This window comes from Pristiophorus japonicus, chromosome 24, assembly GCF_044704955.1.
Source record: "Pristiophorus japonicus isolate sPriJap1 chromosome 24, sPriJap1.hap1, whole genome shotgun sequence".
NCBI classification, from domain to species: domain Eukaryota; kingdom Metazoa; phylum Chordata; class Chondrichthyes; family Pristiophoridae; genus Pristiophorus; species Pristiophorus japonicus.
In genome coordinates this window covers 10,226,061-10,253,826 of record NC_092000.1, presented here as the reverse complement: position 1 = coordinate 10,253,826, position 27,766 = coordinate 10,226,061, and the positions used below count along the sequence as shown (strand labels likewise).

Below are 27,766 nucleotides of genomic sequence, written 5' to 3'. Positions count from 1 at the left end.
AAACAGGTCCTAAGATTCAGATTGAAGGAGTTTTCCACTCTTCTGAGGGTATATGAGAAGGTATAATTATTAGCTTTATAACACAGAACAGTTGTAAGCCAGAGACAGCATTAAAAGGACAGCACACTAATTACATTTCCCATGGATAATTGCAGTGAGGCATCAACGGCCAACAGATTACCCACAGCTATTTATTATACATGTCATATGCTGTACTCACCTGACACTGTAACCACAATGTACTGCTGCGGTGCTGTTACTGGTGAGAGCTCGGCAGAAGGCTGCTGTTGCTGTTGCTGCGATACCTGTAGCTCACCGACATACTGTTTCTGGGATGGTGGTGGCTGCTGCTGCTGTGGTTGTTGCTGTGACGGTTGTGCAGCAGTCTGCAGGTCCGTGACATACTGTTGCTGGGTTGATTGTTGTTGCTGCTGCTGTTGTTGCTGCGGCTGTTGCTGCTGCTGTTGAGGCTGTTGCTGAGCTGGTGGGAGTTCTGTAACGTAGGCCTGTGTTGCCATACCAACCTCTGCAGGTGGTACTGTTAAATGGCACTCTCCACTTTGTCCACTAAGAAAACAAGATAAGAAAAACATCAGAAAATTGATCAAACCTCAGCAATCTGATTGGCTGCCATCATAGAATTCTCGCCACCATCCTGCATTGTGTTTTAACAATAACAATGGCGATACTGTGCGAACCCTACCATATTTAAAATTTAAGTTGGCACATGTGTTTTGACCCATCTATGCACAATGGGTATGGTTTATGATTGAGTAATCCATGCTGAAAAAGAAGGCATCGAGTTAATTAATACAATCTGCAACTGCCGTCGCTTTGATGAGTAAGAATTGCTATGATCTGTAGTCAGTTAAACCAGTCTTGCGCTACAGAATTGAACCTCTATCAGCTGATTAAGGAAACTGACCAAATTCTCCTGTTCTCCCATCTGAAGGAAGAAATGTGGGTGGCAGTAGTCGGGACCCAAAGGAGCAAAAAATGGGAGAAGAGATGGAAAGGAATTTAAAAAAAAAAGCATGCTCACCCTTTGATTTTTGCAATGTTTTTCTTCTTTACTGTCTCCTAGCCACATAGCACCTGACCCTGAAGGAGCAAGAGGGTAATTTGCTTACTGGTCTCCCTCAGTGGCATTTCAACCATCCAACAGGAGGCAACAAAGAGCAGATCAGGGATAACTCCAGACACTTGAACATACAATTCCAGGCTGACACTCCAGTGCAATGCTGAGGGAGCGCTGCACTGTCGGAGATGCCGTCTTTTGAATGAGGCGTTAAACCGAGGTCCCGTCTGCTCTCAGGTGGGCATAAAAGATGCCGTTACACTATCTTGAAGAAGAGCAGGGGAGTTATCCCAGTATAGATGAAGTCCTTACTACTAGGGGGATCAAGGGGTATGGCGAGAAAGCAGGAATGGGGTACTGAAGTTGCATGTTCAGCCATGAACTCATTGAATGGCGGTGCAGGCTAGAAGGGCCGAATGGCCTACTCCTGCACCTATTTTCTATGTCCCGTCAGAATCTTATATGTTTCTATGAGATCTCCTCTCATCCTTCTAAACTCCAATGTATAAAGAAAAATAAGCTTTTAAAAAGGCACGTTAATTCTTGGATGAGATGAAAAGAAAAAGACTTGGATTTATATAGTGCCTTTCACGACCACTGGACGTCTCAAAGCGCTTTACAGCCAATAAAGTATTTTTGGAGTGTTGTCACTGTTGTAATGTAAGGAAGAGCAAAGCACATAAAGTATAACGACTCTATAATTTAATACTGCCACTCCAATCATGGTTATCTAGCCTTGCTGCTTGCTGCGGTAAGTACATAAAAAGTACAGTTGATCGCTGCAAACCTTATTCACAGGTCAACAGAAATTATGCTTCTACTAATGTTGTACCCAAAACCATGACCTTCATGTTACAATAACACAACCCAGAATAAAAACTCTTAAACACACCACCTGTTCAATGGTTTATGTAAAAATACCACATGTAGGTGTCACATGCACACTTACTGGGACTCACATGCTACAGCAAGTGTCAAAATAGTTTTTTTGCAATTAAATATGAATAAAATAAGCAAGCGAGTTATTGTGACGTAGCATTCAATCAACAAATCACATAGTTTTTATCCTACAGGGCAACTTTCCCTTTCAGTGTTGCCCTCACCTAAACTTCAATTTTAATCAGCAGCACATTCTAATAGTTTGCCTCAGTTAGAGTGAAGTTTCCAGCTGCTTACTGTAATAGCTGGTCATACAGCTGACATTGGTCCATACCAAAACTGTTCAAAGTTAAAGTTTCAGTTTAAAACTTAATGAGCAGAGTGGAACTGGGTTAAGCAGTTGTGCACCAAGCAGCTATTCTTACAGATTTAACGTGTGTTCAGCTCCACTCTTTGGCAGTTTAATTCCAACTCTAATCTGAAGCAGAGCTGGTGAGTGAAATACTGCTGACTCTACAAGCAGCTGTTACAGTAACCAGCTGGAAACTTCCTGCACTCATGACACTTTAAAACATGCTGCCAATTAAAATTAAAAGAGCTGGTGAGAGAAAAGGCTGACTGGGACTGCAAAAAATTATCACCCATAACTGCTCAGGATTTTAGGTATTTTCTTGCAATTCGACTTGCCAACAATATTTTTTGTTGATAGATTATGACAAATTCATTTTGGCTTTTAGAAATTCTCTTTACTATTATATTAAAATTAACTAACAGGAGGAAGTGGCACTATAAATATCCCCATCCTCAATGATGACAAAGCCCAGTACACGAGTGCAAAAGATGAGGCTGAAGCGTTTGCAACCATCTTCAGCCAGATGTGCCGAGTGGATGATCCATCTCGGCCTCCTCCTGAGGTCTTCACCATCACAGAAGCCAGTCTTCAGCCAATTTGATTCACTCTCCATGATATTAAGAAACAGCAGAACTCACTGGCTATGGACCTCGACAATATTCCGGCTGTTGTGCTGAAGGCGCGATCCAGAACGAGTTGTGCCTCTAGCCAAGCTGTTCCAGTACAACTAAAAAACTGGCTTCTACCCGACAATGTGGAAACCTGCCCAGGTATGTCCTATCCACAAAAAGCAGGACAAATTCAATCTGGCCAATTACTGCTCCATCAGTCTACTCTCAATCAAAGTGATGGTAGGTATTGTCAACAGTGCTATCAAGCGACACTTACTCAGCAAAAACATGTTTAGATTGGGTTCCGCCAGGACCACTCAGCTCCAGAACCCAAACATGGCCCAAACATGGCCAAAAAGTTAAATTTCATAGGGGAGGCGAAAGTGACTGCCCTTGACACCAAGACAGCATTTGACCAAGTGCAGCATCAAGGATCCCTAGTAAAATTAAGTCAATCGGAGTCAGGGGGAAAACTCTCCACTGGCCGGAGTCATACCTAGCACAAAGGAAGATGGTTGTGGTTGTTGGAGGCCAATCATCTCAGTCCCAGGATGTTGCTGCAGGAGTTCCTCAGGGCAGTGTCCTCGGCCCCAACCATCTTCAGCTGCTTCATCAATGACCATCCCTCCATCATAAGGTCAGAAATGGGGATGTTTGCTGATGATTGCAGTGTTCAGTTCCATTCGCAACTCCTCAGATAATGCAGCATTCCATGCTGCATGTAGCAAGACTTGGATAACATTGAGGCTTGGGCTGATAAGTGATAAGTGACAAGTAACATTCGCGCCACACAAGTGCCAGGCAATGACCATCTCCAACAAGAGAGAGTCTAACCACCGTTCCTCGACATTCAAAGGCATTACCATTGACGAATCCCCCATCAACAACATCCTGGGGGTCACCATTGACCACAAACGTAGCCAGACCAGCCACATAAATACTGCAGCCACAAGATCAGGTCAAAGGCTGGGTATTCTGTGGCGAGTGTCTCACCTCCAGACTCCCCAAAGCCTTTCCATCATCTAAAAGGCACAAGTCAGGAGTGTGAATGGAATACTCTCCACTTGTCTGGATGACTGCAGCTCCAACAACATTCAAGAAACATAGAAACGTAGAAACATAGAAAATAGGTGCAGGAGTAGGCCATTCGGCCCTTCGAGCCTGCACCACCATTCAATAAGATCATGGCTGATCATTCACCTCAGTACCCCTTTCCTGCTTTCTCTCCATACCCCTTGATCCCTTTAGCCGTAAGGGCCATATCTAACTCTTTCTAACGCCACACAAGCAATGACTATCTAAAACAATCAAGAGTCTAACCTCTCCACTTGTCTAGATGAGTGCAGCTCCAACAACACTCAAGAAACTCAACACCATCCAGAACAAAGCAGCCCGCTTGATTGGCACCCCATCCAACACCTTAAACATTCACTCCGTCCATCACTGATGTACTGTGGCTGCAGTGTGTACCATCTACAAGATGCGCTGCAGCCGTCTTGGTTAATCCTTGCCACTGGACCAAGACCTAGCTCTGTCAAGCCCATGTGGTGGCTGGTGTGCAATGGCCACCACACATTAAAAAATCCATGCATAGGCATCTTCCACCCTTCAACATGTAGCTCGGGACCTGGAATATTAGGCCCTTCATTGAAACACCTGTGAACTCATCCCTTTTTGGCGTGGAAGCAAGTCATCCTCGATACGAGGGACCGCCTATGATGTTGGTGATGATGCACTGCAGCAACTCACCAAGGATTGTTCGACAGCAGCTCCCAAACCCGCGACCTCTACCACCTAGAAGGACAACACCAGCAGGTACATGGGAACACCATCACCCTCCAAGTCACACAGCATCCTGACTTGGAAATATATCACCGTTCCTTCATCGTCGCTGGGTCAAAATCCTGGAACTTCCTCCCTAACAGCACTGTGTGAGTACCTTCACCACATGGACTGCAACGGTTCAAGAAGGCAGCTCACCACCACCTTCTCAAGGGCAAATAGGGATGGGCAATAAATTCTGGCCTTGCCAAGCGACACCCACATTCCAGGAACGAATTTTTTAAAATCCTGACCTTTTCCTCTACTCATAGCAATACATTTTGTCCCAAATCATTTGTCTTGTTGAATATAGTAATCTAAGCCACGATAGACATTTTTGATAAATCTCTCCCGAAGGCTTCTCAAGCCAAGTCAGAAAATTGACAACTTTATAAAAGGACAGGAGCATTGTACTGTACAAAATACAACATAATATTCTACTGCTTTGGTGAAGGAGTGACCCTTTAAGACTACCAAGTTCTAATTTCTGTTAATTAAACAAAAGGTCAAAGTTAGTAACAAATTAGAAGAGGGTGGTTAATTTCAGGCTACAATTCAATAGCTGCCTTTCTTTTTTTATACAAGATTGTTTTCTATCTGTAACTTTGACCTGAAAATCATGTGCTAGATGAAAGACGTACATATATAAGCAGATATTCCATAGCATTTATCAATTAATCAGAGGACAGATACACAATTTTTTAATGATAGGGATGAAATTTCAAATAATGCACTAGATAATGATAGGGTCATTGATTTATGGACTGAATAATTAAAATTCTATTTTTATTACCAGGTATTCAGGATGTTTATTAGGGCTTTGGGGATTAAACTCTGTGATCTGTCCATTATTCTGTAAAAATCGCCATAAAGTGGTCTTTACCCATGTGTTTAATTTTGATCCCTACCTCACAGCAAGATTGTAGGAAGTTGTACAGATAAGAGTTTGGCACTTGGTGGTTAGCAATACTGGGGGCAGGGGGTGGCATCGGGCTCAGCAACACTGCTATCTGGTAGCACCAGGTAAGTGATCCAAGGTCCTGGTGTTCAGTCATTCTGGATGGTGGTGTTGGGAGTTTGGCAACACAGGGAGAGGTGGCTTGACAGCACTACTGGGGGGGGGGGGGGGGGGGGGGGGGTGAGGGGGGCGGTAACCTGAAGTTTGGCTGAGCTGACGGGTGGAAGGTGCTGTTTGGCTCATTTGTGGATTCCTGCGATTGGTCAGCAATGGAGATGGCAGGAAAATCACTGGTTGGTCTGGCACCACTGGTTTGTAAGTTTCTAGGAGATCCCTGAAGATGTTGAATTGCTTTGATTGGTTACTTGAAAATAAGTATTTTCCTCAAATAAATAAATATATACCACAACTGCATACATAAATATACTTAACCCATCCTTTGTTTCTGCCTCTCTGGAACAATAAACACATGGCTGCTTTAACAAAATTGCTTTTTATTTTCAAACAGCAATATTTAGTCCACAATTTTTTGCAACTCCTGAAAATTAGTGGGAGGGGGCAAGGCTTGCAACCACCATCGTTTGTGAATGGCTAGTTTGACACTTTCAGATAGTAACCCAGAAAACATTTTCATAAAAGAGCAACTGATCACAACTGGCAAAGTGGGTAACATAGGAGTTAAGAGTGAGGACTATGGCTAGAAAAGCTACCAATGAGGAATCAAACGTGAACAGTCAGCAGAATCTATTAACAAAAGAAAAAAAAGAGAAAAATCACTTCAAATCTTTTTGAAAAATACTGTTGGTCACAATCGTGGTTTCTCCACTCTGCCGATAACGTACTGCTAAAAATATATTTACAAGTATCTGCTCATCTACAAACATCCTTATCAGCACAAAAAAACATCTAATGAACTCAGTCTGCACATTTACAGAAATTAGAATTTGTGACCTTAAAGAGACAGGCCACATTAAACCCACCGCCACACTATTAGCAGAATAGTACATTATGTGTTGCATGTTATAACAGCCCTGACGCTATTAATCAGCTCGCTTCTCGGCCTTTTGGCTAAGATCATGCGTAACTGACCTGACAGGGGAGTAGCCACCATGACCTCCGGGTGGTTCTCACTGGATCAGGAAGGTATATGCTTGCTTTTTTGGAAACAGGAGGTGGGTGGGGTGGCTTGACCCATCCACCTCCACGGAGGTGTGTGGGGGACCTGGTATTGCAGTACTTCCAGGAACGGTGCAGTGGCTCTAGGCCTTTTGGCTAAGAGCATTGGCGCAGAGTGATCCTTGGCGTGTGCAAGGTGACCTCTGGCGTTTGTGATTTGACAAAGAATTGGAACGATTGGCTACGAATTAAAAAAAAAAAAAATAATAATCAGCATATCATGTAATTTAATATGAGCTGTTCCATGGGAAATTTGCTAATATTAACTTAAATGTTTAAAGCCATTCCTAAAAAAGCACTGGAAATAGAAAAAAATAAGTGTACTATTTTCAAGTGTTTTTCCTCATCAGTCCAGCCTAAGAAATACTACATAGTACTACTTAAAAAGTGCACTATAAACAAAGTGTTCAGAAAAATTAATGAGAGACACGATAAGACACTATATAAAAGTCCTTTCTCTTCCAATGAGTATTATATCAAAAGCAAAATACTGTAGATGCTAGAACCTGAAATAAAAACAGAAAATGCTGGAAATCTCAGCAGGTCAAGCAGCATCTGTGGAGAGAAAAACAGAGCTATCGTTTTAGGTCAATGACCCTTCATCAGAACGTTACATTATATAGGCCCTGATATTTGCTCAAAGGCAGGCAAAGGGGTGGCTGGTTTAAGGTCAGGAAACCCGGAAGAACAAGTTTCCCTCAGGTCCGGACGAATTTACTGTCAGGACCTGTTAACATTTTTTGTCTCCGTTTCCCGGCTGCAGCCAGCCAGATTGAGAGGCTAGCCGGCTGCCGGAAGGGTAGCTCTTCGGCACTAGGCTGTAACTGGGGAGCGGAGAGGAAGGAGGGATCGAAGACCTTGGAGGGGGATTGGAAGGGTCGGGTGGAGTCCTAAACGCAGGGAGATGGGTGAAGCAGGTAAACTGGATCCCGCAGGCGAGTGGAAAGGTACTTACCACCTGAATCCCGCAGTCCTTACCTCCCTTTAGCGACGGGTTTCCCGGGGCCCATAAAACCCGGCCGGCCAGGGGTAAATTTTAAATGGTGGTTCATTCTGAGGCATGCAGCCCCATTTAAATGACCAACCCACCTCCTGCGAGCAGATTAGTTGCCCCTCCCCACCCCACCGGAATCGTGATTCAGATTTTTTATATTTTTACATACCATCCGACCGAAACCCATCTATTTAAATTAAATTGGGCAGATTAAAATTCCCCCCATAGTGTTACCTTGGACATGGAACAATAGGCTGCAATACTGTGGGAACAAAAAGTACATATTTTTGATATAAAGTCACTATCTACAGGAATATTTTTATATAAAAGTACCACCTGGAGGATCCACTGGATAAAAAAAAGTGTCTCCTCTGAAGAGAGATTTTGAGAGTATTTTGGAAAGGAAAGTTATTGTGTTGCAATTTTTTCTACCAATTTTCTCCCGTCATCTCCTCCTAAAATAAAAGTATAATATCAGAGGTGCAAGCACCTTACCCAAATAGATATTATTCAGATGTGAGCCGATACAATGCGTGTCTGTATGCTATTCAGCTGCAATGGGCATCACAGCTGCTTCCAAACTTGTTCTCCTCCAACGTCTACACAAATGCATACAATTGGACAGCAATCTGGACAGGGAATCATGGAAGACGTTCCCCTCTCTAACAAATGAGGGGCAACTCTTATGTTAAGCCAGTACAGCTTTGAATTGAACCTGGCACCTGCTTTGTCTACATAGCTCAGTACTCCCTGCATTAATCAGCTGAGACATTGGGGTGAGCCCCAGCAAAATTCTGTCACTTTCTCTGCAGTCTCAACTAGATTACCATACCTGACTCGCATGTTCCTGCTCTTTTTAATATATTTGGTCACGGGATGCAGGCATCGCTGGAAAGGACAGTATATATTGCCCACCACTAATTGTCCTCGACAAGCTGGTGGTGAGCTGCTCAGTCCATGTGGTGAAGGTACTCCCACAGTGCTGTTAGGTAGTGCCAGGTGGTCTGTCCAGTTTTTCATAGCGGTTTTGATACAATGGAGTGGCTTGCTAGGACATTTCAGAGGGTAGTTAAGAGTCAACCACATTGCTGTGGGTCTGGAATCACATATAGGCCCAGACCGGGTAAGGACGGCAGGTTTCCTTCTCCTAAAGGATATTAGTGAACCGGTTGGGTTTTTATGACAATCTGGTAATTTCATGGTCACCATTACTGATACTAGCTTTTTAATTCCAGATTCATTTTATTAAGTGAATTTAAATTCACAGCTGCCATGGTGGGATTTGAACTCGCGCCTCTGGATTACTAGTCCAGTAACATAACCACTATGCTACGGTACGCCGTTCTGGATAAGCAAGAGCCACAGTGAATTAGCATAGAAGAAATAATAGCAGTACAGATTAGATTGCAGTGAGGCAGAATGCAAAGAGCTTTACTCTGCATCTGGCCAGTTCTCTGCCTCACCTGAGTGCTTCCTGCTGACACTCTGTGCACAAAGTGATCCATTTCCTATCACTGACATACCTCATCTTGATCAGCAGAAAAGTTTCAAGTTAAAAAAAATCCATAGAAAGTAACACATAACACATAGCGCCCAATAGAAGCTATGTTACTTATATAATTTATGAATTGGATTTCACTTGTTCCTTGGCTAAAGAATTTGGTTTACTCATTCATGGCATATACCACAGAGTTCAGGTATTTTTTAATTCATAAAAAAGTCCTTCTGATTCATAAAAGAATTGCTGTAACAGATCACCACTTGGAAGAGAATCTCTGTACATGGTAAACTGTAGGAAAATACTTTCAAAATCTACAAAGTTTGTACTTACATTGAAAATATTTACCTGTATTATTTGTTAAAAAACTAAATGTGTTCAAGTGCCTTCGCCTAGCAATTGTTCTGTGATGTGATGGCCCTTTCTCATAACCCAATTAGTCGTGGGAACCACAACTATAAGCTTTTCCTTCATGGGTCACAGATAACCTCTTTTGGCTGGCTGCTGCTAAGAGTGTTTAGAAGGAACTAACAGAGAATCATTCCAGAAAAAATTGAAAACATAGCTATTACACTTGGGTGTTGTATCTCCTCTCATAACTGCTTGTTGGGCTTACTTGTATGGCATGCAAACAGATGCAACAACATTAGTACTGATGAATCCAGAGTTTCCAGTCTGGTTGCCAGTGTGCCTACCTCTCCCTATTCTCATTTACTTTTCTACTGTGCAATGTCAACATGTTATTTCTCACAGTGACACCATCTTGGTGAATGTCATTTTGTCATCTGACTTTATAGGAAGCTGCTCTCAGGATTCCACATTGGTCTCACAGTTCTTTAGGTTCCTTTTCAATATGCCCTTGTAACACTGGAAGATTTACTCTCAGTCAGCTGGGAATTGAAGTCAACCTTGGGCGGCCTGTCGTCAATCAATAGATGCCCAGACCATCACAGCTGAGGCTTGATGAGCGTGACTTTGAGACCGGACACATTAGCACGAGCAATGTGAGCCATGTGTTAGGAATTGTGGGTTGAATTTCTAATGTTCATGATAGTGCAAGGATGTTGAGGTGAAAAGTTTTAAGATCTTTGTTGAGGCTTCTGTAAACTGCGCAAGGTTCACGACCATCAAGTAGAGACAACTCATCCAATTTAACCTTTGTTTTGATTTGAGCAAACCAGCCAATTAGTCTCTTCAGTGAGCCTCCTTTTTGACAATTCTTTCCTGGAAAGAGCAGTATTGCTCATCTTAGTCTTCTACGGCCCCTTTTATCTCGGCATTTCCTGTTTGGAGCAGTACTTATAGGTATATTACCCAATTACTCAATCACCACAATGAAGGCTGCAGAATCATGACTCATGTCTAAAAGATGATAGCATTGGGGATAACACTGGTCTACAGGTACTGATTCACCAACACCATAGTAACTAAAAATATACTGATAGCGTCTAATATACACAATGCTTGTTAGAAGTGAACTGGAAGAAAGACTGGAAGCAGTAGCTTTCTGTGTGTTGGAATGCAGTGCAGTAAATGTACATTGATGCTAAAATGCATTACTTGGGATGCCGGATCAGTCTCACTTTAACGGGTCACTGTCGAGAAGACTAGTTTTAGTTTCAAGTCTTTTAAGTACATGACGTTATCCAAAGATCTCATTCTTTATTCCAGAAAACAGCAACAAGGAAAATCTATACATCACAAAAATGAGAGTCATAGAAATAATGGGCTGAATTTCAATGAGGAAGGGGGGTTGGGAGCATGAAGGGGTGGGGGGGGGGGGTCGGTAAATGGAGCTCCCAGGACGAGTTTCCAGAAGGCCTTGCCAAATTTAACAGCAATGCCTGATGGGAAACCTCTGTTCTGGGTGGGTTGGCCTGTGGCACTAGGCTGCAGAGAGGAGGGAGGGAGGGATTGTGTGGGTTGGGAATATGACCCTAACCCGCTGTGTACGCGCCTGTTGGCGTTTTACAATGGCAGGTTTCGTGGCATAACTTTGGAATTCTCTACCCAAAGGACTGTGGATGCTCAGTCAATGAGTATATGAAAGACTGAGTCTGATAAGATTTTTTGGCACTAGGGGAATTAAGGAGATTGGGCGGAAAAGTGAAGATGATGTAGAAGTTCAGCCATGATCTTATTGAATGACGGAGCAGGGGTCGTATGGCCTACTCCTGCTCCTATTTCTTATGTCATGTTCGTATCTTAACATATTTAAATCGGTCTGCCACAGTGCAATTGGGAGCCCGATTTAAATTTACAGATGCTGCATATGTTTCCCAGGGGTCAGAAATCCCGCACAGCGAAAAGGAGACAGGAACATAGGAGCAGGTGTAGGCAACTCAGTCCCTCAAGCTAGTTCCGTTATTCAATTAGATCATGGCTGATCTGTATCTTAACTTCCTCTACCCGCCTTGGTTCCTTAACTCTTAATACCCTTGCCCAACAAAAGTCTACCAATCTCAGTTTTAAAATTTTCAATTGATCCCCAGCCTCAACAACTTTTGGGGGGGGGGGGGCGGGGGTGGAGAGGGTTCCAGATTTCCACTATCCTTTGTGTGAAGAAGTGCTTTCTATTGTGTTCCTAACACAGATGAGACTGCACACAGGGAGGTTAAAGTAACAGTGACCTCAGTCTTTATTAAGACACTCCAGAGTGAGGAACAGGCTTATATACAGTGCTGGGATCCCTTGGGACTTCAGGGAATGCGCTCCCTGGTGGCAGAATATGGGAGTGCATGCTTTACAGATACACAACATCACTCCCCCGCAAAGTCAAAGTGAAAACTATTTACAAGGTGAGGTGGTCGGGAGCCTTTCTTTCCCTGGTGGACTGCCTCGGTACAGATGTCTGTTCTGGTGTGTTGGCTGTGCCCTCGCTGGGCTGGTGTGTTGTTGGCCCTGCAGGGCTGCTGGGTGAACCTGGCCTTGTTGGGCTGTTGGGCGTGATGGGTTCAATTTCCTGGTCCGGGGTGGTGTCGTTGATCCTTTGGGTGTGTGTTGTGGGCTCGAGAAAGGTGGTGTCTGCTGTGGGTTGTTCAGGACAGTCTGTGAACCGCAGCCTCATTTGGTCCAGGTGCTTTCTACAAATTTGTTCATTGTCTAGTTTGACTACAAACACCCTACTCTCTTCTTTAGCTATCACCGTGCCCGTGATCCACTTGTGACCATGTCCATAGTTTAGCACATACACAGGATCATTAAGATCAATTTCCCATGACACAGTTTGTTGCTGCCGCCTGCTCTCTACCTGATCATGCAGGTTGGGGTGCACCAGCGAGAGTCTGGTTTTAAGTGTCCTTTTCATGAGCAGCTCAGCCGGGGGTACCCCTGTGAGCAAGTGGGGTCTCGTGCGGTAGCTGAGCAGTACTCAGGACAGGCGGGTTTGGAGTGAGCCTTCTGTGGCTTGTTTAAGGCTCCGTTTGATTGTTTGTACTGCCCACTCTGCCTGCCTGCCCATTGGAGGCTGGTTTAAACGGGACCGAGGTGAAATGTTTGATCCCATTGTGGGTCATGAATTCTTTAAATTTGGCACTAGTGATGCATGGCCCGTTGTCACTGACCAATATGTCAGGCAGGCTGTAGGTGGCAAACATGGCCCTCAGGCTTTCAATGGTGGCGGTGGCGGTGCTTCCCGACATTATTTCACATTCAATCCATTTTGAAAAAGCATCCACCACTACCAGGAACATTTTACCGAGAAACGGGCCCGCATAATCGACATGAATCCTTGACCATGGTCTGGAGGGCCAAGACCACAAACTTACGTTCCTGATAGCCCCTGTCTTGGCGTCTGTGGGCCGAATGCCGTCCACCTTGATCTTTCTCCCCAAAAACTCACTTCTGTTGCCATGAAGACGCATTTCGACCTCTTCAGCCACAGCCCTACGCGATCCAGTCGCTGGAGGTGCTCGACGGTGTCCCGACCCGTGACCAATATGTCGTCCTGAAAAACCACCGTGCGTGGTACCAACTTGAGTAGGCTCTCCATGTTTCTCTGGAAGATCGCTGCAGCTGACTGAATTCCAAATGGGCATCTGTTGTAGATGAACAGTCCCTTGTGCGTCTTGATGCAGGTGAGGCCCTTCGAAGACTCCTCCAGCTCCTGCGTCATGTAGGCTGAAGTCAGGTCGAGCTTGGTGAATGTCTTGCCTCCTGCCAGCGTCGCAAATAGGTCATCTGCCTTCGGTAGCGGGTATTGGTCCTGTAGCAAGGAACGATTAATAGTTACTTTATAATCGCCGCAAATCCTGACCATGCCATCACTTTTGAGTACTGGAACAATCGGGCTGGCCCACTCGCTGAATTCCACTGGGGAGATGATGCCCTCACGTTGCAGCCTGACCAGCTCGATTTCCACTCTCTCCCTCATCATATGAAGTACCGCTCGCGCCTTGTGGTGAATGGGTCTTGCCTCTGGAACCAAGTGGATCCACACCTTCGCCCTGGAAAAGTTTCCAATGCCTGGCTCAAAAAGGGAAGGAAATTTGTTGAGAACCTGGTTACATGAGGCCTCATCGACATGTGATAGCGCTCAGATGTCATTCCAGTTCCAGCGGATTTTGCCCAGCCAGCTCCTTCCAAGCAGTGTGGAGTCATCGCCCGGGACAATCCAGAGTGACAGTTCGTGCACTGTGCCCTCGTAGGTGACCTTGACCATGTCGCTGTCCAGGACAGTGATAAGCTCTTTGGTGTACGTTCTCAGTTTCATGTGGATGGGGCTCAGGGCTAGTCTGAGTGCCTTGATGCACCACAGTCTCTTAAACATCTTTTTACTCATGATGGATTGGCTAGCGCCAGTGTCCAGTTCCATGGCTACGGGTAAGCCATTCAATTTTACATTTAACATTATAGGTGGACATTTCATCGAAAATGTGTGCACCCCGTGTTCTTCAACATCTGCCTCCTCTCTCTGAGGCTCGAAATTGCTTTGATCCACCATGGACCGATCTTCCTCTGCCACATGGTGGTTAGCAGGTTTTGCAGAACTTGCAGCTCGTCTGCAAGCTCGTTGGAGGTGCCCCATTGTTCCACAGCTCTTGCAAACATACCCTTTGAAGCGGCATGAATAGCCTGAATGGAAGCCTCCACAACGCCAACAAGGTGTGAATTGCCTTGCACTCATGCTTTGTTGCAGACCCAGTCATCTGGGTCACCTGAGGCCTGCTGGCAGTTGCAGACTCGTGGTTTCTGACCTGTACATTTCTGCTCGCAAACACAGTTCCAGTTTTTTTATGAACATTGCTAGCACTTGTGTGCTGAGAGATTTGTTTGGTGTTATCACTGGTGGACATAAACGCCTGTGCTATCGCAATGGCCTTACTGAGGGCCGGTGTCTCTACAGTCAAAAGTTTTCGTAGGATGGTCTCGTGGCCAATGCCCAGTACAAAAAAGTCTCTGAGCATCTGCTCCAGGTAGCCATCAAACTCACATTGTCCTGCAAGTCGCCTTAGCTCGGCGACGTAGCTCGCCACTTCCTGATCTTCAGATCGCTGGCACGTGTAGAACCGATACCTTGCCATCAGCATGCTCTCCCTCTGGTTAAGATGCTCACGGACCAGTGTACACAGCTCCTCATACGACTTATCTGTGGGTTTCACCGGAGCCAGATGATTGTTCATGAGGCTGTAGGTCAGTGCCCCGCAGACCGTGAGGAGGACCACTCTCCTTTTTGCAGCGCTTCCTTCTCCGTCCAGCTCGTTGGCTACAAAGTAGTGGTCTAGCCGTTTGACATAGGCTTCCCAGTCCTCACCCTCCGAGAACTTCTCCAGGATGCCCACAGTTTGCTGCATCTTTGCATTGGATTCATATACTCGTCACCAGTTATTGTGTTCCTAACACAGATGAGACTACACACAGGGAAGTTAAAGTAACAGTGACCTCAGTCTTTATTAAAATACTCCAGAGTGAGGAACAGGCCTTAGGGGCCAGCTTATATACAGTGCTCCCAAGGGATGCTGGGATCCCTTTGGACTTCAGGGGATGTGCTCCCTGGTGTTGGAATATGTGAGTGCATGCTTTACAGATACACAACGCTTTCCAACCCCTGAATGGCCTGGCTCTAATTTTAAGGTTGTGCCCCTTTGTTCTGGCCTCCCCCACCCAGTAGAAATAGTTGCTCTCTATCTACCCGATCAACTCCTTAGATCATCTTGAACACCTCAAATCAGATCACCTCTTAATCTTCTATAGTCAACGGAATATAAGCCTAGTCTATGCAATCTGTCCTCATAATTTAATCCTTTTAGACCCGGTATTGTTCTGGTGAATCTGCACTGCACCCACTGCAGGACCAATATACCCTCCCTGAGGTGCGGTGCCCAGAACTGAATGCAGTGCTCCAGATGGGGTCCAACCAGAGCTCTCAACAGCTGTAACATAACTCTACCCCATTGTATTCCAGCTCTTGAGATTTAACCTTTTTAATTATTCTTTGTCCCTGTCCACTAGCTTTTCGTGATTTCTATTCTTGGATTCTTAAATCTCCCTGCTTAGCCATAGTTCCTAGCTTCTTACCATTTAGAAAATAGTCTGATCTATCCAAAGTGGATGGCGTCATACTTTCCCACATTGAACTCCATCTGCCAATTTTGCCCCTTTGCAACTTTCTGCTCCCAGCTACACTATTTACAGTGCCACCTAACTACCTGCTTTACAATGTTAAGGTGCTATATAAATGCATTTGTTAACATTTGTGGAACCTTGTTGAAGACCTTCTGGAGTTATATAAATAACATCACATACACTTCCTTATCTACCATGTTTGTTACCTCCTCAAAAAATTCAACTAAGTTTGTTAGATATGACTTTACAAATCCACCCTGACTCTCTCTGCTCATTCATATTTGTCCAAATGCTCGGTCACTCTATCCCTAATAACAGATTCTAGCTGCCGGCTCCACAAGGTAAGTGCCTTTTACAGCACTCCTTGTGGGCCAGGAAGGGCAGGAGTGCCACTCTCGCCCCATGATTGCGATTGCCAGTCCACTCCGACACCGCCTGCAGCCCCGATGGCCTCTCTTCCTCCAACCAATTGCGACTTATCCTACACCCTCAATCCCCGACCATCCCACCCTCCTGCGGCGACCTCTCTCCTCTTCTTAGCTCTGATCACTGACCTCTCCATGCCACGATCACCCCACACCAAGCCCGGAACACTGACCTTCCCCCCGCCCGCGCCCCCACCACCCCGCAATTGTCGGTGACCGCCCCCAAGGGTGCAGCTTCCTGCCGCTGGTTTTCTCACCCGGCAGCTGGCCAGGCTGCCAGTGTGGCCAGCTGCAGGGCTAGATACGAAATAAAACAATGATAATGAGGCCCTGACATTAAATTCAGCAGGATCTCCATGTCCCTAGCCTTGCCAGGTTCTTCCACTTCCCCCACCCTCTCTGCACCTCTCCCCAAATATCGGGGCCAATAAATCAGTGTGTACTAAAAGTTGACACAGGTAGGCGACAATGCGCAAAATCACTGCTTGGTTCGTTTGAAATAATCATCGTTCTGCTGTTTATAAAATGTAGTTTTTCTATATGATAAATCAGTATAAAATGGGAAAAAATGTTTAACTTATAAAATGTATTCAAATCACACCAGACTACCTGTATCTCAAGAATTACCTAGGAGTGAAAGTTGGTATTTTCTCATCATCATTCATGTTACTGTGTTAATATAACATAAGCACAGATGCACATCTGACAAACATGCAAATGAGAATCCTTTACAGAAGGCTCACTTAGAAGCTACATAACTGAAACCCAGTCTCCTTAATCTGGTCACCTCCACATCAATAATCATTTATCTACCAAATTTGGAGTGATTATGCTCGGTTTCCATCCTACTCTAATAACAAGAACTAGTCTATAAATACACATAAATACAAACAGACACACTGAGATTTTACTGACTTTACATTACAGGTGGTTCACTAAAAAGTATCATATACCGATGATCCAATATTGTGGCCGTTCATTAAATTGCCAATTTCCTGGAAGTATGAATTTTGTTCAACTAAAAAGACCTGGTTACAGATGTCTTACCTACTTTTCCTGGTGATGCATAATGAATGATTACCAGAATCACCATGGCCAGTCATAAGAGATCAGGACTTTTATGCCACATAACAACAGTTTACTCTATTTAAGTGACCGGTAGTTTCATTACCCACAGGACTGGAAATCATTCTGATAAAGGGTACCTTTTGAAACTTACTCCGCCAATATCACCACGGAATCTTAAAACAGAAACCATAATATGCATTGTAAACCAGTAACCATAAACATTTGATCATAGTACAAAGTGTTCCATTTAAAGGCATGCTTAATATTCTACCAGCAGCCACATGCCAGTAGGATATTCAGAATTCCTCACCTTCGACAGTATGTTCCAGATATTCTTTAGCTTAGTGCTCATCAGCAATATGCCTTTCAAACTAGAGAAGCGGGGTTACTTCCCACAGGATAGTGAAGTTGAGATCAAAGGTCAGGATTCATGTTTGCATTAAGGGTACTTACTATATGGCAAAAATCTGGTATCATCATCAAACTAAATCTCTAATAATGGACAAAGAAGCACTAGTCTACAGTTTTAGATCCTCCTCCTTTCCCTCCCTCCAATTCTATTATACGTTTCTCTTCTCTGCCAGGTCTATGGTCTTTTGACAACATGGTAGGATGCATCTGCTTTCATCAGCGTCCTCAACATTAGTAACATTTTAGCCAATTTAGAATGTGCTTCTTTGAAAATTATGAAAATACTTTGACCTTGCATTGCCAAATTGCAGTATTGTTAATCAGGTGTCGATCCATAATGTGTTGGAGCACATTAGGGATTGACACCTATTGTGAGTGGGACTTACAATTTTCAGAATTCTGCTAACTCAGGGATCGAAATAGCTATCTCTGTGGTATGACAGTCACATGTCACCTGGGACACACATGGATTTTTTGAATCCCTTTATCTAGCACAGGGACAACAGATTACTATCACAACAGATTAAACACACACCTCAGAAAATAGAATGTACTAATGTGGGAGACATCAACTTAATTACCATTTTACATCTCAACATGTTACATGAATTGCAGCCAGATAGAATTTCACTTATTTTAAAAGAAAGTAAACAGCAACAGGTCTGTCAGCCTCTGAAGAGAAAAGAAACAAGTACAATATTTTGCATGGGGACCAGGATGTGTGGGAATGCAAGTTCTGAGTTCCTAGACAAAACACTAACTTTTATCTCTTCTCTTATTATAGATGCTGGTCGACCCAGTGCATTTTCTCCATTAATCGTTTTTTTTTCTGTTTATATCCCAATGGTTTTCTCTTACCTGTTGCCAACAGCAAAACATTCTAGACAATTTCTGTCTCTCTATTAGAATACTGCAAAATTGTTTTGGGGATGTTGCACTCCAGAATTTATTTTTATGACAGATTTTTATGAAAGCTCTGGCAAATCTGAGATACAAATCAGTGATGCCAAGCTTATACTGAGGGTAATAGGTCATAGCTTCCCCCTCCAACACAAAAGCACTGGATTTTTAAAGAGGGAAAAAGAGCACAATTACTGGCATTGGTGTTTAATTTTTGTGCACCCTCCTCCCAAGTTTACATGTGGATAATATATACTTAATCTATAGTTCCTGGGCAACTTTACATTTACATGTACAACAAACAAGTTCTACAAAGGAGTTACTATTCTCACGATTTATTATTATTTCAGTGACTAAAGTAACAAATATTAAAAATCTGCTCATTGTACTGACAAAAAAAATAAAAAAAATTACTTCGGTTAGTGCATTACTGAGCCAGTTTGGTTTATGTGGAGTGAGCTCATTTAAGCCAGAACGTCACTAAATTAGTTTCAGTAGTATTCCTGGGCTAGGGATGCAAAGATTATCTAAGGTGCCTATTTATCACTGTTATCCAGTGGCTTCTGCTGCAAATTGGGCAAGAGGTTGAGTGCCAATGTAAGCTTGATCTACGAGGCATGGGTCAGATGAGGCAGGATTACACTCGACTCCAATGCTTCCAGGGACGGTGTTAGGACTGTGCAACCTGTGCAATTGCAGGGGGATCCAATGAAAGGGCACCTTTGCAATGGTATTAATAGCAAGTATGCCTTTTCATGGACGTACGTTTTCAGATTTGACGCTAGATTAAGTAGGTAGAATTTAGTATCATTGTCTAGTAAAATGTAGGGGCTCCAAACTGAACCATTGCATGGGGTGTCTGCAAGGCAACTGCTGCTCCTGGATGCTTCCTACCACACTCACTGTCTATGCTTACATATGAAGAATAGACAAATGGGCAAAGTACCAAAGGGCAAACAGTACCCGTGGATCTGTACGGGATCCCAGCAGGATCAATACCTTTAAGCAGGAAAGGAAGAAAACTGATAGGAAAATAATAATTGTAAATTTTTCTGTGACTTTCCCAATTATGCTAAAAGATGATCCTGGAGTTATAAGAGGAATATAATTTTTTTTAAATAAAAGGAATTAGATAGTTGCTTGAACATGTGCATATTAAGAGATATATATTGGATATATATTAGAGTGGCATTAGTCGAAATCTACTGGTACAGACTTGACGGCTGAATAGTCCGTTTCATTTGAAACATTCTACAATTATATAAACTCATCATTTCCATGTGGTACTTACTCTACATCAGTGTCATGATAATTGTCCCACCGTGAAATTCATGAACACAGATTTCACTGCCTCCTTCAGGGAGTACTGGTCAAGAAGTGCAATGTAGCAGATGAGGCAGCAAGGTTAGAGCCACAATGAAACATTGCGATGTTCAATCACAGTCGGGATCTGCTCAAACTTCTTAGCAATTTGGGGCCACTAAGTTGCAACAAATTCTCCACTAACAAGGGATTGTGAAGCCAGTTTTGGAGACTGGAGACAGGTATCTTTATGCCATCTGACCAGTTCCTGTGTTTGAGTGTTTCACAGGCAGCTAACCATATTTGAAAATTCATAAATTGATATAATGTATTCTAACTTGTTTTACTTGCTCAGACTAGAAATATCTTAACATTAGCAGCAGAGGAGGAATGAACAAACAACCAAGTAACAAGACTAAGCAGATCTTGGAATAAATCAACTGCAATGGACCATGAAATGTCATGCTATGATCATTGTTGCATTCTCCCAAATGGCAAAATTGCCAGTAAGTTACTGAAAGCCATGTTATGCCAATAATTATATACTACTCATTCACATGGCTTGACAGGGTAGATGCTGGGAAGATATTTCTCCTGGCTGGGGAGTCTAGAACTTGAGGGTCACAGTTTCAGAATAGGTGACCGGCCATTTAGAACTGAAATGAGGAGAAATTTCTTCACTCAAAGGATTCTGAATCGTTGGAATTCTCGACCCCAGAGGGCTGTGGCTGCTCAGTCGTTGAGTATATTCAAGACAGAGGTCATTAGATTTTTGGATAGTAAGGGAAATCAAGGGATATGGGGATAATGCAGGAAAGTGGAGTTGAGGTAGAGGATCAGCTATGATCTTATTGAATGGCGGAGCAGGCTCGAGGGGCCGAATGGCCGACTCCTGCTCCTGTTTCTTATGTTTTTATGATCCCGTGTCGATCTGTGCTTCTCTCCCATTGTCTATTTCTTTGTCACCTCTACATCTTTCTATTTATCCTCCACTTTCTCACACTCTGTGTGGCCATTATATTTCCACAAGAGATTGATGTGCAAAGTTAGAGCACATGGGATTGGGGGTAGTGTACTGACATGGATTGAGAACTGGTTGTCAGACAGGAAGCAAAGAGTAGGAGTAAATGGGTACTTTTCAGAATGGCAGGCAGTGACTAGTGGGGTACCGCAAGGTTCTGTGCTGGGGCCCCAGCTGTTTACACTGTACATTAATGATTTAGATGAGGGGATTAAATGTAGTATCTCCAAATTTGCGGATGACACTAAGTTGGGTGGCAGTGTGAGCTGCGAGGAGGATGCTGTGAGGCTGCAGAGCGACTTGGATAGGTTAGGTGAGTGGGCAAATGCATGGCAGATGAAGTATAATGTGGATAAATGTGAGGTTATCCACTTTGGTGGTAAAAACAGAGAGACAGACTATTATCTGAATGGTGACAGATTAGGAAAAGGGGAGGTGCAAAGAGACCTGGGTGTCATGGTACATCAGTCATTGAAGGTTGGCATGCAGGTGCAGCAGGCGGTTAAGAAAGCAAATGGCATGTTGGCCTTCATAGCAAGGGGATTTGAGTACAGGGGCAGGGAGGTGTTGCTACAGTTGTACAGGGCATTGGTGAGGCCACACCTGGAGTATTGTGTACAGTTTTGGTCTCCTAACCTGAGGAAGGACATTCTTGCTATTGAGGGAGTGCAGCGAAGGTTCACCAGACTGATTCCCGGGATGGCGGGACTGACCTATCAAGAAAGACTGGATCAACTGGGCTTGTATTCACTGGAGTTCAGAAGAATGAGAGGGGACCTCATAGAAACATATAAAATTCTGACGGGGTTAGACAGGTTAGATGCAGGAAGAATGTTCCCAATGTTGGGGAAGTCCAGAACCAGGGGTCACAGTCTAAGGATAAGGGGTAAGCCATTTAGGACCGAGATGCGGAGGAACTTCTTCACCCAGAGAGTGGTGAACCTGTGGAATTCTCTACCACAGAAAGTTGTTGAGGCCAATTCACTAAATATATTCAAAAAGGAGTTAGATGAGGTCCTTACTGCTAGGGGGATCAAGGGGTATGGCGAGAAAGCAGGAATGGGGTACTGAAGTTGAATGTTCAGCCATGAACTCATTGAATGGCGGTGCAGGCTAGAAGGGCCGAATGGCCTACTCCTGCACCTATTTTCTATGTTTCTATGTTTCTATATATTTGTTAACTTCCATTATTTTTCTATCAAACCTTCCGACATCTCCTTTCTCTTTCTCATCATGTCGGTCTGCACTTAAATATGTTTCCTGATTCACTGAATTTAGATGTTTTACCTTTTTGAAGGTGAGAGAGCACGCAGGAAGATGAGAGACAAAATGTACTAAGTAGGATATGGGGATTTGAGCTAGGCAAAGTGAGGCTGCCAGGCAATATCACAACACACATAGATGGGAAGGAAACTGGACATGGTGAGGAGGGAAGGAAGTTTCTGATGCTACCCTGTTTGCAGTTGAGGGGCAGTGGAGTGCTGCCAGCATCTCAATCATGTGCACAGCAGGGTGTTCCTGAGAATTAGCAGTCACAATTTTAATAAGGTTTAATGGCTTAGTCAGTGTTGGGATCAGATGATCAGCTAACTTCCCAACTCGTGATCCTGCCAGTTCTGTACTTTCATTTTTGGCAGCAGTAGATGTTGCACTTGGTGGTTCAGCTCAGCTGATGGTCTTGAAATTGTGTAGGCCTGCCCATCTCCCTAGAATTCATACATCTGGTGCATGAGCCTAATCTGGAAACAGGACTTCGAGCCAGGGAGAATAGCAAAGAGCAGACCAATTAAACAATTATTTTGCTTCGGTCTTCACAGTGGAAGACACAAAAACCATGCCAAAAATTGCTGGTCACGGGAATGTGGGAAGGGAGGACCTTGAGACAATCACTATCACTAGGGGGGTAGTGCTGGACAGGCTAATGGATCTCCAGGTAGACAAGTCCCCTCCCTGGTCCTGATGAAATGCATCCCAGGGTATTAAAAGAGATGGCGGAAGTTATAGCAGATGCATTCGTTATAATCTACCAAAATTCTCTGGACTCTGGGGAGGTACCATCGGATTGGAAAGCAGCTAATGTAACGCCTCTGTTTAAAAAAGGGGGCAAACAAAAAGCAGGTAACTATAGGCCGGTTAGTTTAACATCTGTAGTGGGGAAAATGCTTGAAGCTATCATTAAGGAAGAAATAGCGGGACATCTAGATAGGAATAGTGCAATCAAGCAGACGCAACATGGATTCATGAAGGGGAAATCATGTTTAACTAATTTACTGGAATTCTTTGAGGATATAACGAGCATGGTGGATAGAGGTGTACCGATGGATGTGGTGTATTTAGATTTCCAAAAGGCATTCAATAAGGTGCCACACAAAAGGTTACTGCAGAAGATAAAGGTAGGCGGAGTCAGAGGAAATGTATTAGCATGGATAGAGAATTGGCTGGCGAACAGAAAGCAGAGAGTCGGGATAAATGGGTCCTTTTTGGGTTGGAAATCGGTGGTTAGTGGTGTGCCACAGGGATCGGTGCTGGGACCACAACTGTTTACAATATACATAGATGACCTGGAAGAGGGGACAGAGTGTAGTGTAACAAAATTTGCAGATGACACAGAGATTAGTGGGAAAGCGGGTTGTGTAGAGGACACAGAGAGGCTGCAAAAAGATTTAGATAGGTTAAGTGAATGGGCTAAGGTTTGGCAGATGGAATACAATGTCGGAAAATGTGAGGTCATCCACCTTGGAAAAAAAAACAGTAAAAGGGAATATTATTTGAATGGGGAGAAATTACAACATGCTGCGGTGCAGAGGGACCTTGTGCATGAATCACAAAAAGTTAGTTTGCTGGTGCAGCAGGTAATCAGGAAGGCGAATGGAATGTTGGCCTTCATTGCGAGAGGGATGGAGTACAAAAGCAGGGAGGTCCTGCTGCAACTGTACAAAATATTGGTGAGGCCGCACCTGGAGTACTGCGTGCAGTTTTGGTCACCTTACTTAAGGAAGGATATACTAGCTTTGGAGGGGGTACAGAGACGATTCATTAGGCTGATTCCGGAGATGAGGGGGTTACCTTATGATGATAGATTGAGTAAACTGGGTCTTTACTCGTTGGAGTTCAGAAGGATGAGGGGGGATCTTATAGAAACATTTAAAATAATGAAAGGGATAGACAAGATAGAGGCAGAGAGGTTGTTTCCACTGGTCAGGGAGACTAGAACTAGGGGGCACAACCTCAAAATACGGAGGAGCCAATTTAAAACCGAGTTGAGAAGGAATTTCTTCTCCCAGTGGGTTGTGAATCTGTGGAATTCTCTGCTCAGGGAAGCAGTTGAGGCTTGCTCATTGAATGTATTCAAATCACAGATAGGTAGATTTTTAACCAATAAGGGAATTAAGGGTTATGGGGAGCAGGCGGGTAGGTGGAGCTGAGTCCACGGCCAGATTAGCCATGATCTTGTTGAGTGGCGGAGCAGGCTCGAGGGGCTAGATGGCCTACTCCTGTTCCTAATTCTTATGTTCTTATTACCTGTTCCCAAAACTGCAGCAAGTGCGGGAACGCAGCAGGGTTGGAGCACTGAGACTAGGCCTGGGAGGTACCAAAACAGAATTGAAACACTTTGGACAGATATGGGAGGCTGTACAGCAGATGCAAGGCAAAGTGGGTACAATGCCCAGAGTGGAGTATTAAACGGAAGGGGAATACTGGTTCTAATTTTTTTTCCAATGATCTGATTGGTCCATAGTGCCATGTATTTCTCACATCTATGTCCCACATTACAACAGTGACTACACTCCAAAAGTACTTCATTGGCTGTAAAGCACTTTGAGACATCTGGTGGTTGTGAAAGATGCTATATACATGCAAGTCATTCTTTTTATTTTAGTTAAAATAGATCAATGCATGGGATTCGATTGGTCATTTATGCCATTGATGAATCAGTACCACTACCAGCTTACTGCAGTATTAGACATAAATTATAGCCATTTTTTAATTAGCCATCTATTTTCATCAATAGTGATATAAAAAACTGCATAATTTCCATACCAGATGTGTGGTGTAAATATAGAATGACTGATGAAAAGGCAGTACAGTAATGTACCATACTCTCTATTTTGGCATAGTCTTTCCACACCAAAGTACAAACAGGACACTGACATTACATCAGAGTAAATACCTTCATCCAAACAGCAATGCTCATTTGCAGCCAATGCCAATATGCAATGGTTTTATTGCAAGTTTTCCTGAGGACTGAATACTTAGCACATTATGCATTGACCTGGGAACTAATTTGCAATTTGAAGCCTGTACATACACCAACTAATCTGTTCACTCTCCACTTTGGCTTAGCACATCTCGGACTCGAACACACACGCCGGCCTTGTAGAGAAAATAGCACCGTGTGTCTTCCTATTTAGCAGATCAGCATAAACAAAATAACAGCAAGCGGCACTCTGAATTCCTCCTCTACTACGAAGACCACACGATTAAACATTTTACAGCTTTCCAGACTCAACAGTGAGTTCAACAATTTCAGATCATACCCTCTGCCACCATTATTTTGGATGACAGCTGTTCATTCTGCTATTCCCATTTACGCCTCTTCTAGACTCATCTTTTGTTCATTTACTTATTCCATGACCATCTCTTTTTGCCTCGCACCGTCATCCCTTTTGTCTTTTAATTTCTCCTGCCTATCACAGACTTTCCCTTTTGTTCTTTCCTCCCCGTTCCCTGCCTCTGCACTTGCTTAAAACCTGTTCTATTTCTAACTATTTCCAGTTCTAATGAAAGGTCATCGATCTGAATCGTTAACTCTGTTTCTCTCTCACAGATGTTGCCTAACCTGCTGAATATTTCCAGCATTTTCTATTTTTATTTAGCTCAGTCAGTGGTGTCAGCCGTGGCTCAGTGGGCAGCACACTTGCCTCTGATTCAGAAGGTTGTGGGTTCAAGTCCCACTCCAGGAACTTGAGCACATAAACCTAGGCTGTCTCTCCAGTGCAGTGCTGAGGGAATGCTGCACAGTCAGAGGTGCCGTCTTTCAGATGAGACGTTAAACCAAGGTCCCGTCTGATCGCTCAGATGGATGTAAAAGATCCCATGGCACTATTTCAAAGAAGAGAGAGGAGTTATCCCCAGTGTCTTTGCCAATATTTATCCCTCAATGAACATAACAAAAAACCAGATTATCTGGTCATTATCACGTCGCTGTTTGCTGTGTGCAAATTGGCTGCTGTGATTTCCCACATTCCAAAAGTACTTGAATGGCTGTAAAGTGCTTCGAAACGTCCAGTGGTCGTGAAAGGCACTTATATAAATGAAAGTCTTTCTTTATCTAAGACCATGCTGTTTATTTGTATACATAAGAAATAGGAGCACGAGTAGGCCATGCGACCACTCGATCGTGCTCCGCCATTCAATAAGATCACGGCTGATCTTTGACCTCAACTCCACTGTCTCTCAGGTGGTCGTGAAAGGTGCTCTATAAGTCTTTCTATCCATCTTTGACCAGCTAAACTTGTTCATGACGGTGCCCCAATCCCAATGGGCTGCAAGCAAGCAGAGCCTGAACCCGGAAGTGCAGAGAGCGGTGCGCCCCCTCGATGACGTCACGCCCCAGCCACCACAATTTGAAATGCCTGCCTCGTGCCCAACCGCAGCCCGCTTCCCGCGCAGGCAAACACCTGGCCCCTCGCGCTGATTGGCTGCCTCGCCACAACTCGGGGCGAGGGCCGTCGCCCGATTGGTCAATCCCTCCGCGTCAATCAGCACCCAAGGAAGGGGCAGGCACCATCTCCCGATTGGTCCACCACCCCCCCCCCTCCCCGTCAATCAATCACAAGTCCCCTCCCCCCCCCATCCAGTTCGGCTGCGCCGCAACAAGAAAGCGGAGCGCGCCTCCTTCGCGATCGCTCGATTTAAAACTATCGCCGTTTCCACAATCACAAGCATTTTTTTTTCTTTACCCCCAAATGAAATACACGCGAAATTCTAGATACACATCCTAGCGTTTGCACGATGTTTACCTCAAAACTGATTTGGACACGACCTACTCTACTTCTGACAATCAATCACCACAAAAAATGATTACAATTTTTATAAAAAAGTTCCAATTTACTTCACAACTATTAATATAAGACAATACGGCGTCGATATTTCCCCCGTAAATGAGTAGTTAGAGTGGTCTTTGGACTCTTAACAACCGCCATTTTGTGCCTGAAAAATCTTTCATATTAAAATTATTTTATCTTTTTAATCTCTTTGGCTGAGAATTTTGCTTCGTATTTTATCAACTCCTGTCAGGAAAAAGTGCTTTTGTTTATCGTACGAAGTTTTTTTTTCGATGAGAAGAGAGAAAAAAAAGAATCACCTTTGTGGCGTAAGTTGTTGTTTGACGGGGTAACAGTCGCCAGGACTACGGTGGCTATGGCGCTCGTCCTCAAGGCAACAGTTGCTAGCCTCCGGAATCAACCCAGGCAACGCAGCACCGGAAATCCTGCCTCCCTCCACGCTCCTGACTGGCTTGTTGCCGACAGTATGGCCCATCATCTCTCCGCCGATTGGCCGATTGCCTGTCACTCGGCGGGCACCCGCCCTTTCCTCGGCCGCGATTGGTCGAACGCTGTGTCAGTCAGCTGCGCCCTCTCTCTGTTCTCCCCCCCCCCCCACCGTTCCGCGCGACGGTGACGATGGCAGTGGGTCGCGGAGGCG

General features: G+C 44.2%; 1 protein-coding gene and 1 pseudogene across 2 annotated transcripts in view; one reads left to right on the top strand and one right to left on the bottom strand.

Moving 5' to 3' along the window:
- Nucleotides 1-27,490, bottom strand: part of LOC139237921 (MHC class II regulatory factor RFX1-like) — a 152,743-nt gene extending 125,253 nt beyond the window's left edge. For both annotated transcript variants that reach the window (XM_070867218.1, XM_070867220.1), the window contains exons 1-2: nt 27,426-27,490; nt 221-567 (exon numbers count right to left, since the gene is read on the bottom strand). In XM_070867218.1, coding sequence (XP_070723319.1) covers nt 221-518 — 298 coding nt within the window. In that variant the 5' untranslated portion in view covers nt 519-567; nt 27,426-27,490. The remainder of the gene's footprint in view (nt 1-220; nt 568-27,425) is intronic.
- On the top strand, nt 6,748-6,958 carry LOC139238049 (U2 spliceosomal RNA; annotated as a pseudogene).
- Nucleotides 27,491-27,766: the final 276 nt, after the last annotated feature.